The 16,979-nt window shown below is 37.9% G+C and overlaps 1 protein-coding gene across 4 annotated transcripts in view; it reads right to left on the bottom strand.

Moving 5' to 3' along the window:
* LOC123880336 (protein furry) overlaps nucleotides 1–16,979 on the bottom strand; it is a 114,891-nt gene that overhangs the window by 78,295 nt on the left and 19,617 nt on the right. For 3 of the 4 annotated variants that reach the window (XM_045928420.1, XM_045928418.1, XM_045928417.1), the window contains exons 18-25: nucleotides 14,615–14,788; nucleotides 9,732–9,899; nucleotides 9,233–9,382; nucleotides 8,889–9,052; nucleotides 8,390–8,547; nucleotides 7,799–7,909; nucleotides 6,983–7,137; nucleotides 6,157–6,317 (exon numbers count right to left, since the gene is read on the bottom strand). In XM_045928420.1, coding sequence (XP_045784376.1) covers nucleotides 6,157–6,317; nucleotides 6,983–7,137; nucleotides 7,799–7,909; nucleotides 8,390–8,547; nucleotides 8,889–9,052; nucleotides 9,233–9,382; nucleotides 9,732–9,899; nucleotides 14,615–14,788 — 1,241 coding nt within the window. The remainder of the gene's footprint in view (nucleotides 1–6,156; nucleotides 6,318–6,982; nucleotides 7,138–7,798; nucleotides 7,910–8,389; nucleotides 8,548–8,888; nucleotides 9,053–9,232; nucleotides 9,383–9,731; nucleotides 9,900–14,614; nucleotides 14,789–16,979) is intronic. The other variant, XM_045928421.1, reaches the window with a different exon arrangement.

Here is a 16,979-nt window from a genome sequence, read left to right on the forward strand (position 1 = left end):
TAGAACCCTAAGGCCAGTTATTGAAAAATGTATATAGTTAAAAAACGTACCATTTTGAATCTGCATTGCCTTTATTGTTTATTGTTATTTTTTTATTATTTTCAAATATTCTTCAAATGATGAATCAAAGAACGAAATAAATTCACTCGATATTTTAAATACATAGTAAGAAAATTCTGAGACAAGAATATGGCGTAAGAAATGTAGCCTTTAGGGTTCTCAAAAGGAAAAAAAGGAACCCTTACAGGTTCACTTTTGTTCGTCTGTCTGTCTGTCTATTTGTCTATCTGTCTGTCAAGACTCTTTTCTCCGTTCCTCAAAAGGAGAATTTTTTGAAGTGGTATTTCGCTTCTAACTATAGTCGTTTTCGTCCACTTTTTTGTGCCCATGTTCACGATTTGTACATGCGCACAAATAAACAAAAGACACTCACTTTACATAGAGTAAACATAGAATAATAATAAAAAATTGAAATTGGCGCGCGCAACTGCGCATGCACACAAAAAAGGAAACGAACACGACTCATAGTTCTAGCTATACCCGATTCGCGGAATGTAGTTAGTATACTAGTATACTATCTCCTTTTTGCTCTATCGTTTATATGAGGTTACGTAACAGAAAGAAAGCTGTACTTTCATTCCACGGATAGGATATATAGATGGTCAGTGTCATGTTTGGGTTGACAGCTAGGTAGAGTACGATTTTTGTTCGGAATTGGTGTTCTCTATACAACCAATTGTGGGGGCACTCCATAATCTTTTGATCAGATACACGAATAATTTTTCGCTCGTTATTACAAAATCTGTAATACTACTCCTCGGAAGCGTGTAGTAGCTTAAAGGCAAATTTGTCAGCTTATTAGTCGCTTTTAGATAAAATTATGTCGCTTTCGCCAAGTTCAATATATTCCGGACATTAGCTAGGAGTAGTGAAACAGTAAGTTATGTTACGTTCAGAGGCGTCAAACATTGACGTGCAATCCATACACGCTTTAAAATTAGATCATATTATAAAGTTGATTTCAAACTACGGAATATAATATATAAATATCGCTCACCCTACTTTTAAATGTCACTGTTCACACTTAGATGTAATATTATATTACGGGTAAGTGTGAACATTGACATTTAAAAGTAGGGTGAGCGATATTTATATATTATATTATATTTCCGTAGTTTGAAGGCGACTCTATGGTAGTTAATTAATATTTCAAATATATATTATATCGATGTTAGAATAGAATAATCATAGTTTAAAATTTTCAAATATAAAGTTATAAAGATATTTAAGATTACTCTATATTGAGATTTTAAATAGATGATTGATGGAATAATAAAATTATAGATGAAAATTATATTTTTGGCCGAAGCCTATGTTCCTATTTTATATCCTTTGGTAATTATGTTTTGATTGCTTAGGGTTCATATAATACGTCGTTTATGTTCAATAAAAACGGCAATTTGTGTATAATTTTGATAAGTTACCTATTGCTATTTGAACCTAGATAAGCATTGATGTAGAAATGGGAAAAGACGTTTAGTGACCTTGGCTTTGATGCACTGTTACAATGATGACATCACTATGAGCTGAACAAATTTTATGCCAGCATTGGAAATATGTTACGAGTTGAACATCTATTTGTTGAGCTGAATATCTGTTTTTTGCCACTTTCAATAGAGTCTATAGAATTAAGAATTAATGTATGGTTCAGCACTATTATATTATGTTACAGATAAAATAAATGTTTATGTTATAAGAACTGGGCTTTTATTGTTACCGAACTGAAACGGCTGATGGATGGAAAACAACTGAACTTGATTTTACTTGCTACTATTATATAGGAAAAGAAAAATCTTAGCCTAGCCAGCTCCCCCTCCCCCCATTCCATTCGGTCCAAAGAATGTGGCGATTCAGAGTCCTCGATTTTTTTAATTTTTTTTATTCAGATACAAGTTAGCCCTTAGCTGCAATATCACCTGGTGGTAAGTGATGATGTAATATATGATGTGATGATAAGTCTAAGATGGAAGCGGGCTAACCTGGAAGGGGTATGGCGATTCTTATTAAACCCATACTTCTTTGGTTTCTACACGGCATCGTACTGGAACGCTAAATCGCTTGGCGGTACAGCTTTGCCAGTTGGGTGGTAACTAGACACGGCCGAAGCCTCCCACCAGACCAGACCAGAAATTGAGAAATTAGAAAATTCCAAACCCCTGCCGGGAATCGAACCCCACCTCCCACTGATAAGACCATAGCGCTTACCACTGCCAGGGAAGCCGAAATAAGGGAGGCCGATTAGAATCTAGGATCTCGTCTTCGGCGAATACGCTGTCAAGAGATTGTAGTTGTGTATTGCCATAGATTGCATTGTCGGTTATGATTTTATCGTAAGGGTCATATAGGACGCAGAAAAAAAGTAGCCGCCTGTAGAACATGTGTCTTTCAGCAGCGCGAGGCGCACCCCTTCCTCTTCATTTCCTACTGCAAGATCTAGTGGAACTAACTAGTTGCTTTTTTCAAACACAAGTAGGTACACTAGATTACACCATAAGGTTAGTCAAGGGGCGGACCAACAAATTTCTAAAAGGCCGGCAACGCATCGGCGGTTCCTCTGGTGCTGCAAATGTTCATGGGCGGCGGTCACTTGACATCAGGTGACCCGCTTGCTCGTTTGCTTGCTATTTAAAAAATATATTTTTGTTTCATGGAAGCCAACCTGTGGCCTCATAAATCAATACTACGGCCGATTCGGAAATCAGATTCGACTGCTAAGAATCAGCAAGAAACTCGGCAGTACGGGTGCTTTTCACTGCATGAAGCGGTGCCAATAGGCCAGGTCAGTTAGGTGACGCGATAATTAATTTTATCACGTCATCTCCCAATAATCTGATTAGTGGAAAACAAAGCACTGCGTTTCGTTTCAATGACTTCAAAACGTGAATGCTTTTAAAAGGTTTTCGATAACAAGTGTAAATTAAAAATTTATAACACCCCCGACAAGTGAAGGTTACAGTAACTAGAAAAGACCGAAAAGACCTGATAACTTTCAAACGCCTGAACTGATTTTCTTGGACTATTCCGCGCCTACGATCTAAAGTATCTGAGTTTTCCAAAACATCTTTTACAAATAAATAATTATGTATTTAGGCAACGTCCATCTTGACAGCTTGACATTTGTCAATTGATATAATATTAAGAACCTAACGGTTATCTAACCTTCTTTGCTACAAGAAAACTAGAAAAGAGCTGATAACTCTTAAACGGCTGAACCAATTTATTTTGGAGTATAGCTAAGAACACTCTCGAGCAAGCCACCTTTCAAACAAAAAAAAGTAAATTAAAATCAGTTCATTCGTTTAGGCGCTACGATGCCACAGACAGATACACAGATACACAGATACACAGATACACAGACACACAGATACACAGATACACACGTCAAACTTATAACACCCCTCTTTTTGGGTCGAGGGTTAAAAACTGCTGTCTATAATCCCAGACGACCCAAGGTTTCAGATTCAATACATTTTTAGGGTTCCGTACCTCAAAAGGAAAAACGGAACCCTTATAGGATCACTTGTTGTCTGTCTGTTCGTCATATTCGTCAAGAAACCTATAGGGTACTTCCCGTTGACCTAGAATCATGAAATTTGGTAGGTAGGTAGGTCTTATAGCACAAGTACAGGAATAAATCTGAAAAGCGCGAATTTGTGGTTACGTCATTTAAAAAAAAAATTAAAATGTGTTTCAATTTTCAAAGTAAGATAACTATACCAAGTGGGGTATCATATGAAAGGGCTTTAACTGTACATTCTAAAGCAGATTTTTATTTATTTTTTGAATAATATTTTTTGATTTATCGTGCAAAATGTTGGAAAAAATACCCGAGTACGGAACCCTCAGTGCGCGAATCTGACTCGCACTTGGCCGGTTTTTTATAATTAATAAGCTATTCATGAGAGGTCGACTTCATACAATTACAGGCAATCATAGAGTTATCAAGTACTCAAGTAGGCATACCTAGAGACCTACAGCAATCATACTCAAACTTGTGTTAGCGGTTTGGCATTAAAACTCGGTCCCAGTTATTACAACAATAACCAGCATTAACTTTACGTAAATGAAAACACGTAGGAATGAAAACAGTAGTCAAGAAGATGTTTTATTTATCATTCTTTAAGTACACTCATTTGACACTTATAAATATATTTATGATCTTTGGACAACATGAGTAATTAAGTTTCAAGTTGATTTCAAACTACGGAATATAATATAATATATAAATATCGCTCACCCTACTTTTAAATGTCACTGTTCACACTTAGATATTTATATATTATATTGTATTCCCGTAGTTTGAAGGCAACTTCATACTCTTTTCGAAATACCACGATATATGATATGGCAGATATCGGTAAATGTTCAAAGTTGACAGTTATAGCGATGCGCTGTAACCAAGTCTAGTCGATATTTGAAAGATTAATAAATAAAAAATATATCGAGAAACTTAACGGGGAATATAAAATCATTCTTTTATTTAATCGATCTAATTGATCAATTTATCGTGGTATTGTCTATTATGTAGTATCAATCTCTATGGATTCGCGGATCAATCAGCTAAAGGATACTCGTATTTATCGGAAAATTTTATCCTATTTTTTTTTTACTAGTAGACAGATTTTTGTTTCGATTTCTAGAGGCACTATTTATTTTATTTTTGCAGTGATGATATCCATTATTTGTATAATCTATCATTATCTTTTGTAGAATATAGTATGGGTGAAACGAAAAATTAGGGACCCATATCATGGTATCTTGAAAATAGTTTTGAATGAAATATGTTACATCATAAGAACACTTACTTTACAAACAAGTAGTCAACTGCTCTTAAATTAACATCAACGATAACATATCGATTTGGTATTCATATGCAGCGAAAATTTGTAAATCGATACTGGAGTTGTGGCATTAACTCTAGGGGTAGGTGTGGGCACGGATGCATCGAAGTTTTTGACATGATCACACGATAAATTTACTATACAATACTAAGACATATTAACACCAATGAAATCTCTAGTGGATTACTTATATCATAGTATTATTCTGATCCTACCTAAAATGTCAACAATATTTGAAAAACCGATTAGTTTTTCGTCATTTTAACCTTAGCAAATAGCCGCTGATACTTGCTGAAAACTTAAGATGTATACGCTGCTAAAAAGTTCAGATCACAGCAATAAGTTCGTTAAAGGTTAGTAATGTAGTACATCGTAATAATAATAAAATAACTCGCTACACTACTTTTAAATCCCTAAAGCAAGGAGTTGGCGTAAGCTTACGTATAACGAAACAATCTCTTGCGCACATTAATCTATGTAACGTTTTGAAAAAATCTCCTGGAATCCTTTAGATCAGGAATAAATCTAGCGGAAATCGTATCGTATTGTACTGGACACTCAATAAAGGAAGAGTGCTGCCCAAAATAATCGCGAAGGCACAAATCGACCCTTATTCCTTGTTTTCATTACAAATGGAACCTCTGTACAAAATTTTTCTTTTTATATACAGGCTGCAACCAGAACACTAGCAAAAACTTAGCGTTATTATTACACTACTTAAACACAATCCAATGCCAGTCACGATTTTCCTTATCTTGTAGTTTTAGTGATTTAGTATTTTTCAAACCCGCAATGAATAGTGTGCAAACTCAAGTCAATGCCCCACCTACGACGCGATATTAACTTCGAGTGAACTATTTACGGAACGTTCGTAGACCTCTGGCGTCAGTCAGACGTTTTACTTGCAATATATTGTGAGCTATTTAAAAAATCGTAGTTTTTTTATGGCATCTTATCAGTAATCATCAGTACTACCACCCGTCTTAGTGTTTGCTGGCGTTCTGGTTACTCTTTACGTACTACCCTGTACTTTTATCTCTCTGACCATTTTGGTTCTCAGTTGTCTCTACTCGCTGCCTACTGACTGATATATTATTTATGTTCCTACACATACTTCAATAAAATTCAGTTAAATATTTTTACTTTTATTCCCCCTGTTGCCCTTCAGCAACTGTACTTGGCTTCACATGTTTCAGAGTTCCCGTTAGATTTGTCCCTTGAATAAACAAAATAAATAAAGGAATGTTTCACTCACTGGAGTCGTCTTCATTAGGCAAGGGTCCCACGCTGCCGAAAAAGCGCTTATCCAGCAGTTGTAGAAGCTGCAGCGCGCTTTCGTGCACCGGCGCGCGCGGGCAGCCCGTGCACATCAGCGTCACGTTGATGATGGCCGTGTAGTGGTCGCACGGGTACTCCCTGCAACACACGCCGCGTTATAACTCATGCCAATAAGCCTCAATAGCTCAACGATTGAGAAGCGGACTGAATTCCGATAGGTCAGCGGTTCAAACCCACCCGTTGTACTATTGTCGTACTTGCTCCTGGCACAAGCTTTACGCTTAATTGGAAGAAAAAGGGGAGTATTAGTCATATGAGAAGGGAGGACAGAGAAAAGCAAAAAAAAAGGAGTGAGAGCAATTAGAGAGTCAGCACGAAGTAATGTAATACGGTTCCGTGCTGATCTTCTAGAGGGAGGTTTTTTTAGTCCTTGCGAGTCGGACATGCTCTGTCGACAGACAGAAGTCCATTAGGGATTTTTCCCCTACTAGAAAAAAACAACGTGACGGACGTGACGCGAGAGCTCAGCGACTCGTCAACTTGAGACAACTGTCACCCTCCCGCACCGCTCCACTACCGCGGGAGCCTACTCAGTCATGCATTTACTGTGAAACAGTAATGCACATAGTTTATTTTTATTTGGTTATTTTTAATTTCATCACTTTGGTTATTTTTAATTTCATAAACTATTGGAAGTACCAATTTAATAAAGTATCGAAACCAAGAGTTAAAATTTAACAAATAAAATTGCTTTTGTTGGCACAATCGTTTGCAGCCAGCTCGTATGCAGAATTGGTGCTCACCTGGCACTAAATATGGTAGCGAGGGCCATGAAGCAGCCGTCCGCTACGCGCTCCGGCCCCGTGAAGCACTTGTCCACCGTCCAGTCCAGCAACGGACCGATGTCCGGGTTGCAGTCCAGCAGTAGCACTATCGTCTCGCGAGCCAACTCGTATATCTACAGCAAAATTTGTATGTTGTACATGTGTACATGTAAGTATAGTTGGCTAGTGTAATGCACGGTGTAATTAGAACGCTAGCCAAAACTTTAACGCTATTATTATACTACTCTAACAAAATCCAATACTATAACCATTTGCTTTATACTTGTAGTTTTAGTGATATAGTATTTTTCAAACCCGCAATGCATAGCGTGCAAAACTCGGTTAATGCCCCGTCTGAGACGACTAACCCCACGGCACCTTCTACGCCACGTTCTTTGACCTCTAGCGAGAATCAGAGCTTTAATTTGCAATACATTGCAAACTTTTTAAAAATACAGGCTTTTGAATTCGCTTTTTCTTGTGGTATGATATCAGTAATTATTATCAGTACTATCACCTGTCTTCATTTTTACTAGAGTTCTTCCCTGGGGACTGCCAATTTATTCCGGCAGGAGGCGTATAAGCGGACTGGCCATAGAGGTAGTATCGTGGAACCGACTATACTAAGGCTGTATAAAAAACAAATTGTATTGTAAAACCTCCTGTATGAAACCTAAGACGCTTTAAAGACAACGGCTTGCATCAGCCGGACCTCTTGTGGCGCCCTCTGGATCAGTTTTGCATGTGGGTTCCAATACAGTCAGTATTGTGTGTTTGTATTGTTATGGTGGTTACCTTATCGTTGGTGGAGCAGAGCATCTCGCTGAGCCACGGGTACAGCGAGCCGTCCTCAGCGAGCGCAGCCGGCGCGAAGCAAGGCCCGCAGCACACCAGCGCACTCATCGCCTGACCACAAAACAACACACATGTTTATAATTATTTATGATAGTGAACCCACACTTAAGGTCTCTAAATATTTTTTAAATACATATCAAAAATTGTGGTACTGGCAGGATTCGAACCTGATCTTCTGGGAATCACGCCAGATGCCTTGACTATTAGGCCACAGTCCGCCTTGTTGCAAGTGCCGAAATTCGACACATGTTGACATGTTCAAAAAAAAATTAAAAAGTGGGTTTTTTATCAAAAGTGCAAGAACAGCCTAATGATTCGTTAACTCAGTGTATTTAAACTGAATGATCCAACGAGCTCATTTGAGCATCTTAAGAAGGTAGCAGGAAGTGGATGGATGAGGTGTGTGGTGGTGCGCTCTTGGGAAGGCCTATTTTCAGCAGTGGACGCAAACAGGCTGATTGATTGATTGAGTGATTGATTGATTGATTGGTTGATTGATTGATTAATTGATTGTTAACATAACGTGATTACCTTGAGCGCAGCAAGGTTGAGCCGGTCGTCAATTTCAGGCGCCTGCGGCTGCGGTACCAGAGTGCCGAGGTGCTTGCCCAGCGGCCCGCACCAGCCCGCGAACAGGCCGAACAGGCTCTTGCACAGCTCCCGCTTTAGGAGTGACCCGTACATTTCCACTGGTGATAAAACCACTAAGATAAACTACTTATTTTAAAAGCATAGAAGAGCAGAACAGCAACGGCCGGGACTTGTATAGTGCTTTTCTCTTATTTGTGAAGACATAGTAAACAAATGAAATAAAAAAATTTAAAATAGCCAGCAAACCAGCAGGCAGATCACCTGATGTTAAGTGATTACCGCCGCCCACAAACATTTGCAGCACCAGAAGAACCACTGATGCGTTGCTGGCCTTTCAGGAATTAGTTGGTCCGCCCCTTGAATCTTAATCTAGTAGGAATCTAAATTTTAATCTAGTGGGAACACCACCGATGGGAGTCAAATGGAGAAATTCACTTACGGGGGAAGCTCTTGATGAGCTCGGTGACGAAGTCCGCGAACGTGAGCCGTTGCTCGCGAGCCGCGGGCGCGTCCTTCTCGCCCTCCACCTCCAGACATTGTCGCACGCCATCCAAATACTCGGTGATGCTGGAGTGAAGCCCACCGCTTTCCAGGGCATACGAACTGTACACACACATTACATAATCGTCAATATGATCAGTTTATCGCCGGTTCACTACTCATTTTCTCTCCGAATGAGAAGGGTTTAGGCCATTGTTTGATTTTGTTAAAAGTTTCCTAACTGTCATGAACTGTGGTCTGACTCCAAAAGTAATGAAGCGTTATGTGGTGGTCTGAAGTTACCTGGTGGCGAAGGTCTTCCTCTGTGCGATGAGGAGCAACATTTTGTTGAGATGCAGCCGCAGCGCGTCGCGACGTCGCCGGCGCCGCATGTTCTCCTGTTTTCGGTCCACGGCTTCACGGAGCAATGGCACTAATTCTTCAAAGAGATCCCTGCCAACAACGAGGCTTCAGGTAAATTCTTACACGGAAGATCAGTTTGCAATCCCGCCTTTTCTCACACCCCTACCAATATTATAAATGCGAAAGCAGGCGTCTTGTGTAAAGGCTCAGAATACTTAATTGTACAGGTACAGAAGGTTCACTATTGGCCCGGCAAATCTAACCCGCCGGGTACCTACAATGCGGAGTGCGCCTGCTCTGATAAAGGCAACTATAAAATCGATAGCGGAATTTTAATATAAACGATTTTACTCATTCCCTCAAAAGACTTTGGACTTTCTTAAGGCGGAGCGTAGGAGTTGCAAGCTTATTACGGTTTTTAATTATAGTTAGAGCTTACTTGAGCGCGTCTGGGTTGATATGTCCGCAAGCAGCAACGGCCGCATCTCTCACTTCAGGCACTTCGCAGCGCGCGAGCGGCACGGCGAGCTTGTGCAGCGAGCCGGGCGCCGCCACCGCGCCGCGCGCCTCTCCCCCGCTTCGCTCACTCAGCGAGTCCGGAGACGAGCTATGTCAACACCACACGAGTTCGTACTATACCAGTTCCTACAGTCCGCAAATCGTGGGTTTCAAGTCATAGAGGCGTATTCGGAGTACCCTTACTTTTCAGGAAATACAAAAAAAAAACCGCGTGGGATTCGCACATGAAGGGTTCCGTACCATTGTACAAGAAATCTCAAACCAGTGTAACAATTTATCACTCAAACAGTTGTACAACACAGGAAGTTACGGACAGCGCCATCTTGATGTGATTTAGTAAACTAATTATTTGGCGGTGAACACTTATTTTTTTCTGATCTACCCTCAAATTCACGGTCTTCGGAATTCTTCCTTTACCTGTGTTACAACTTCTGAAACATTGCTACCTGCTCTTCATGATTCAGTAGGTTAACGGAAAGTAACCCTATGAGTAACCCTAAGATTCCCCTTGACCGACAAACAGGCAACCATGTGATCCTATAAGGGTGCATTTTATCTTTTTGAGGTGTGAAACCGTAAAAATAGCTACTTTGATTACTGTAGCGTAAAATTATAATGAAATAAACCCTCCGGCTAACACTGGTATCGTACAGCATTAAAAAAGACCATTTGTTTATACGCCCCTATGGTTTGAATCCTGCGAAATAAAACAACAATAGCGATAGTGGAGTGTGAAAAAACCAAAATAAACATACAACAAAAAATATATGTATATTTAATATTTATACAGCTTCCGATGTCTAAGTGAGTTTACGGTATGTAAAAAATGCATAGAGAATATAACTATTGCAAATTAATAAAATCCAAATTAAATTAAGTACGTACATATATAGTCCTCGTCACATAAGTTGGGACTGTGCAGGTTTTAATATTAATCTTATGTGTTGTTTACAGGCAATAAAACTTGCAGACGTTAGCTCTGGCAAGTCACTTGCATGATAATTGCTCAGTTTAAATATTCCCGGCAAGTCTTAGCTGGGTTTCAGCAACTGAAACTTGCAGAAGTTAAAAACATCATCATTTGCTACCACATCACCATATGCCTGCACCACCATAGCCGCACCAAAACCATCACATTTCTGCAGCTTTAGTGACGAGTACTGTTCATACGTTTTCATTTTTTAAAAGGCATATACATAAGTAAATACAGTTTAAATTGGTTGTTTCTACTACACATCTATAATAATAAACATGAAAGTAATCTATGTTGATAATAAGCACGAACAGTTACTAGAACATAACAAAAATTCCACAGAACCTTGGCAACACATGAGAAACATTTAACCTGCTAATGATAATGCCACACCACACAGCTTAGTAACCCCCAGTACACGTGACGCCAAATACCTTGATCGCTTTGAAGTTGCAACTGTCATATGTCTGTACGAAATCAAACGCGGGACGAATGTGGACTGTGCGGGTGTATGCTTTGTCCCGCTCCCCGCCGTCTTCTAGCTGATACCGTTTAATGCTAATGCAACGCTACTCGTCACCACTTCCGAGCGATCAAGAAATTTAACGTCACCTACACGAATTTTTACAGCTTCCGAAGATGAAACTCGATGTCAAGTATGAGCGGCCTTAGCGAAAATTTGTGAAATAATAACGACAGTGTGGAATGCGCAACTTTAAAACAAAGGATAAATTCTGACGTTATGATATCTAAACTAACGAAATCCATTGTTTTCGAAATGTGAAAAATCGTCCTAGGCGTACAGTTTCGTGATTTTATAGATTTCAACGCTTATTTTTATCACTTTTAGAGTGTATAGAGTTTTACCATGTTTTGTTTTGTTTTGGAAACATTGATGTGAGTGATGGTTTAAACTAGTGGAATGCTTTTTAACTTTTACACGCATAATCTCTTATTTATAAGTATTCAAGATTCTGGATCACATTGGTGAAAATTGGTGATTCTGGATCACATGAAATAGCTATTGACTGCCTTTATGCCAATGCAAATTTTGCGACTTTTGGAAACAATTTATTTCAAAACTATTATAATTTCCAAAAATATTTGAAACGTTGTGGTTTAATTTTTCGATCTCATGGCGGCTTACGTATCTTTATTGTCATCTCTTTCTCTGTAAAGTACAGTGAATAAATCTATCCTTCTCACATTTCTCTCTAAACACTCTAGAGAGATCGCGTCAGAATGATTCCAGTTTGTAATAAAATCACAAAATACATGCGTGTAAAAGTTTGCAACTCAACTGTACATAGGGGTCAGGATCGCGCGGAAAACCGAACACGTACACTGCCATTTTGAAAATATCCACTCATACATTGCTCGATTATTACAAGTATAAAACGAAAAGAAACGATTAGAAGAATTAGTTCATTTTACAAATTCACTTGTGTTTAAAAGACTTTCGAGCTAGTTTTGTTGCATTATTATAATCTGCAAAGTCGTTTGTGAGTCGCGGATATGTATTGTGTACTGAATATCTCTCAATAATTCAAAGTATGTTGTGTAAAAATTGAATAAATACTGATAACCAGCAGGAAATTATATGTAAATAATAAATATCGGTCTCTGTTTCCTTAAGTTTTTGCCTCAATAAGGACGCCGATACTAAAACAAAATTTCATGCCTAAATGAAGAATTCAAATATAATTATTACTTATCGAAGCAAAATCTATTTATATAGCAAAAAGTAATTTCAGACGAAACCTATTAAATAAACTTCCGATATGTTTGTTGATTTAATAACTATGTAATAATACTTATATTTGTAGGCATTTCGGTTTTTACATTTGTGTATGTTGAATAAAATGTGTGTACTAATACATACTATGAACTTTGAAATATTATATTTAATTAATTTGTACCTAAAAGGAAAATTTGATCTAAGATAGGTCAGATAGATATTTAATAGCGCACGAAAATTAGAGCTCAAATCATGATTTCTTTATGTTTTATATGCTACTATATATATTATATCAAAGTTTTAAAGATATAGTAAAAAAGTAACAAACATGCATATAGATTTATACAAGGCCAACTAAACTACATATGATGATTATAAATATTATACTAAATAGATTCACTAAATTTTATATTTTTTTCGTTCATGATATTAAATCTATCATATCATACTCGGTTTTTACTTTGAAGGATGCAGTCCACAGGCCTCAATATTGAAACGATTTTGTAAATATAATTGCGAAAGTTGACGTCACAACATGAATAACACGCGTAACACAAAATTTAGATATCCCCATGTCCCTTTGTTATTGACATATACACAAGATGATGCTTGGACCCGACCACGGCTAGCTGTTTAACAATGTACACGTAATTATTTACTATTGTTTGTTATTGGCTGATTTTACTATACTGTTTTTTATTACTATTCTTAGCAAGTTTCCTTGATACGATTGAACGCACCGCACTGCATTGCATACAAACAAATCGAATGCAATTGGAACATAGTGTGTAGGTAATTTAGTGCGCCCAAACGCACGATCTCAAAATGTATGCATTATGCGCAGCGTTTATGCGTCATGTTCATACGCACTAAGGAATGGGACCTTAATTGAGATTTTAATAACCAAATCACTTATGGGAGCTATAATAAACGACTTCAAAAGAACGTGCTATCACAAGGGTTTATCTAAAAAATTAGCTTTAGCAAGACTCAAATTTATTTCTAAGAAAACCCTCTATTTTTAACTGTGAGAGTAACTGTCATAGAGAGATCTCTTAACAGTTAAAAGCCTGGAGACGTTGCTGTAGAGAACACAAATAGTGAACGCGATTTATGATCTTATAGCACATACATGGATCGCTAAATCGATCGATCAAAACTAGCTTTTGATCCACCGTAGCCGGGTTAAAGTCGGTAGTATATGAAGATGAATGCACACAGTGTAATGCCTATGTATTGCCTATTCCCACAACAGTCGCGATGGTTTACAGTAGCAGTGCTCGGCCAGTGCGTGAGGAATGAAATGTCTACGCCGTCTGAACTTCAGGTGTTCATGACGGTGCATGAACTGGCTTGCTGATTCCATCCGCTTATTAACCAGTGTTCGTCAAATACAGTGATAGTTACTTTATTAAAATTTATCAGTATAGCCTTTAATATCTTGACACTAAGCCATACTGACTGAGGGTATTTGTTTGGCTCTATCATTTGCATGGAATTACGTGACAGAGAGAGCGCTATACCAATTCATTCCGCGGATAGGATATAGAACCTACTATTTCAGCAAACAGGAATCGCGGTAGAGAACTCAAAATGATTTCGTGAGTTTTCAAACTAGTGTTTTTTCCATTGCTTTGATTTAATCAAGTAGAACGTAATTGCTATTGAAGAGAGTAACTATGGACTTTAAAGTTTCATTTATGTCGGTACAATCAGATATTCAACAAACAATATTTTCAACAGAAAAAGCTTATACAGTATCCGGCAATAAATATTACACATCGAGCTAAAGAAAGAGATAATCGATAGCTTCTGTTTTATAGAGCGTCGTCTCTATCGTTGAAACTGACAAGTCAGCGACAATACGGTAGTAAAGCCTTTCGAATCGAAGCATAAGTTACCGATTATTTTCTAAAGCTCGATATGTAATATTTGCTGTCAGGTACTGCAATATTGGCTGGTTTGTCGGTCGGTTCTGGTCTGATAAAATTCCTAAGGGTCGATCGGCCGGTTGAGCGGGATGGAATCGACAAAAGCGCAATGCGTTTACGACAAGTTACTCGTGTCAGATGGGACGTGCACAATGGGCCACCTCGTCCGCTTGTGGTGCTTGTGCGAGCGCGCATAGCTCAGGGGCAGCGTGAAGAAGCCCCCGGGCGTGTTGAGGCTCTCGCTGGAGGTGCTGAGCGCCCAGCCTTCCCTGTCGCGCTCGCGCTCCCGCTCGCCCTCGCCCGCGCCCGCACCCGCGCCCGCGCTCGCGCCCGCACTACCGAACGACAGCATACATCACACGACCGCTGCAAACCGAGCTGGCGATCTGGTACGACGCGTACGAATCCTTGGGCGCGGAACTACTACCGCGTCCATTTTTTTTTTTAACGCAATTCCATTAGCTGATCTCATATTACGAGATGACCCTTAATTGCCGTTTATAATGCGTCTAAACTTAGAATTGGTTGGATGGATGGATGGACTAGCGCCATCTTGTAACGTCTTAACTAGACATATTTTAATTCAATACTCCGCGTGAAATTTTAGTAGTGCTTTCCCGCGGCTAAACGATTTGCCCTCAATAGGAGTACCGAAACATAAAATTAAATTAAAAAAAGTAAAAGTAACAATTTTTTTTTATAATCAAATGAATTACCAGGACAAAATCATTTTGCTACGGGAAAACACCCATTTTACACTGTAGAATGTAGATGTAATATTTTTAATGCATTATGTAGTACTAACAAAACTTGTTGAAAAAACTGAAACTTGTTATTGTTATTGTTGTTGAGTTAGAGCATGTTTCCAGTTAAGAGTCACAATATGGCGGATGGTCCGTCCTGTTTTAAGTTTGTACGCATATATTCGGTATTAGAAACGTGCGACAATAACGCCGCAATATCTTTGGCGAATCAGAATAAAACATTTCCAACGATTCGGCTCATCTGTAATGTGCGATCAGCATCAATAAAATCACAATATAAAGGCGCTTTGAAGACTTAAAATACTTCTCCCTATCGACTATGTGTGTATCACCTGTACACGATTTGCCGTGTCTTACATCATGACAAATTTTAAATAAATATTATTATGAGATACAGGGACAGTGACATAATAAAAATATATAACTTGTCACAGTCAGTGCTCATGCTTGAGGTATATCAAAATATTATATTTTTGGTATATACGATATTTTTAGTTCTCATACATACTCACATATTAAAATCTAGTTACATAAAATAGTTAAGTAAATAACGTTTAACAGTTAGTCCAACATCATAATATCAAAACATGTAGGTCCTACAAACGTTTCTTGTAAATAAGAAACATTCCACTAAATTAATTTTTTAATAAAAATATGTGCACGCTATTATAATAAAAGCTATGTGAAAGCAAAATAAAGAATCATTTCATTTCATTTCATTTCAATAGCAATAGAAATTTAAAAAATTACATGCTTTCCCCCGAAAAACATCTATTAACTTATTTAGTAAAAAATTGTATTGCGATAAATATAATCGACGATTACTGAGCAGCACGACAGCAAAACAATAACTAATCATTTACCAATCGGATCGCAATTAAAATATATTTAAACACATACATACTATATTATGTTGGATAATAAGCTCAATATAAAGATTAACAAAAGGGGTAAAATGTTCGTCCGTGTGACGTGTATTTAATTAATTTTTAAACATAAAACGAACTGTTTTAAGTAAACTTTGGTTCATGTACTAGAATTTAGATGTAATTGGCAACAAATGATTTTCTATACAGCCACAATGAAAATCTATGCATTCTTATTTCGATTAAAAATATATCGTAGTGAAATATAAAAAGGCTACTAAAATATCATTTGGTATGCAGAAATCGAAAGACAAAAACTTTCAAGTGTTCAATTTCTGCAATTGTTAACCAGCGGCCTAACTATTTGCGTATGCGACGCGATTCTTTTCAATATTACGTGTTTTTGAAATAGATGAAGTAGGTGAAATTCGGAACTATTCTGCGTTCATAGACTTTGATTACACACACGCATAAAATCGATTAAAAATCGCTTCGCTATCCGTTCGCAATGATGTTTTATCTAAAAACGTTAAAGAAAAATAAGTACTTAAAATAAAATAATCTCACTAGAAAGGAGCATCCTAAATTGAAAACTTGATTTTTATATTCCCTTGTAAGGGTATGCTAAAGGATTATTTACACAGAACCGTAGGTTAAAAAAAACGTAAATAGCTCCTAAAATTAATACAAGGTACTTGTATCACAGAATGTAGTACATTCAGGCATAGCAAGATGACGTCTCAAAGACTCTTTCTATACCGTAACTCTTAACTATTATCTCTATCTCTCACTCTCGTGAGCGTATCACGTGTGCCTTCAATAAGCGTTCTGCGGCCTGAGTGCCTTGATTCCTTTCCTTAATTTACAACTTCTAGGATTCAAATTTGAAACTTTTT

Source organism: Maniola jurtina, chromosome Z (assembly GCF_905333055.1).
Source record: "Maniola jurtina chromosome Z, ilManJurt1.1, whole genome shotgun sequence".
In the NCBI taxonomy this organism is placed as follows: domain Eukaryota; kingdom Metazoa; phylum Arthropoda; class Insecta; order Lepidoptera; family Nymphalidae; genus Maniola; species Maniola jurtina.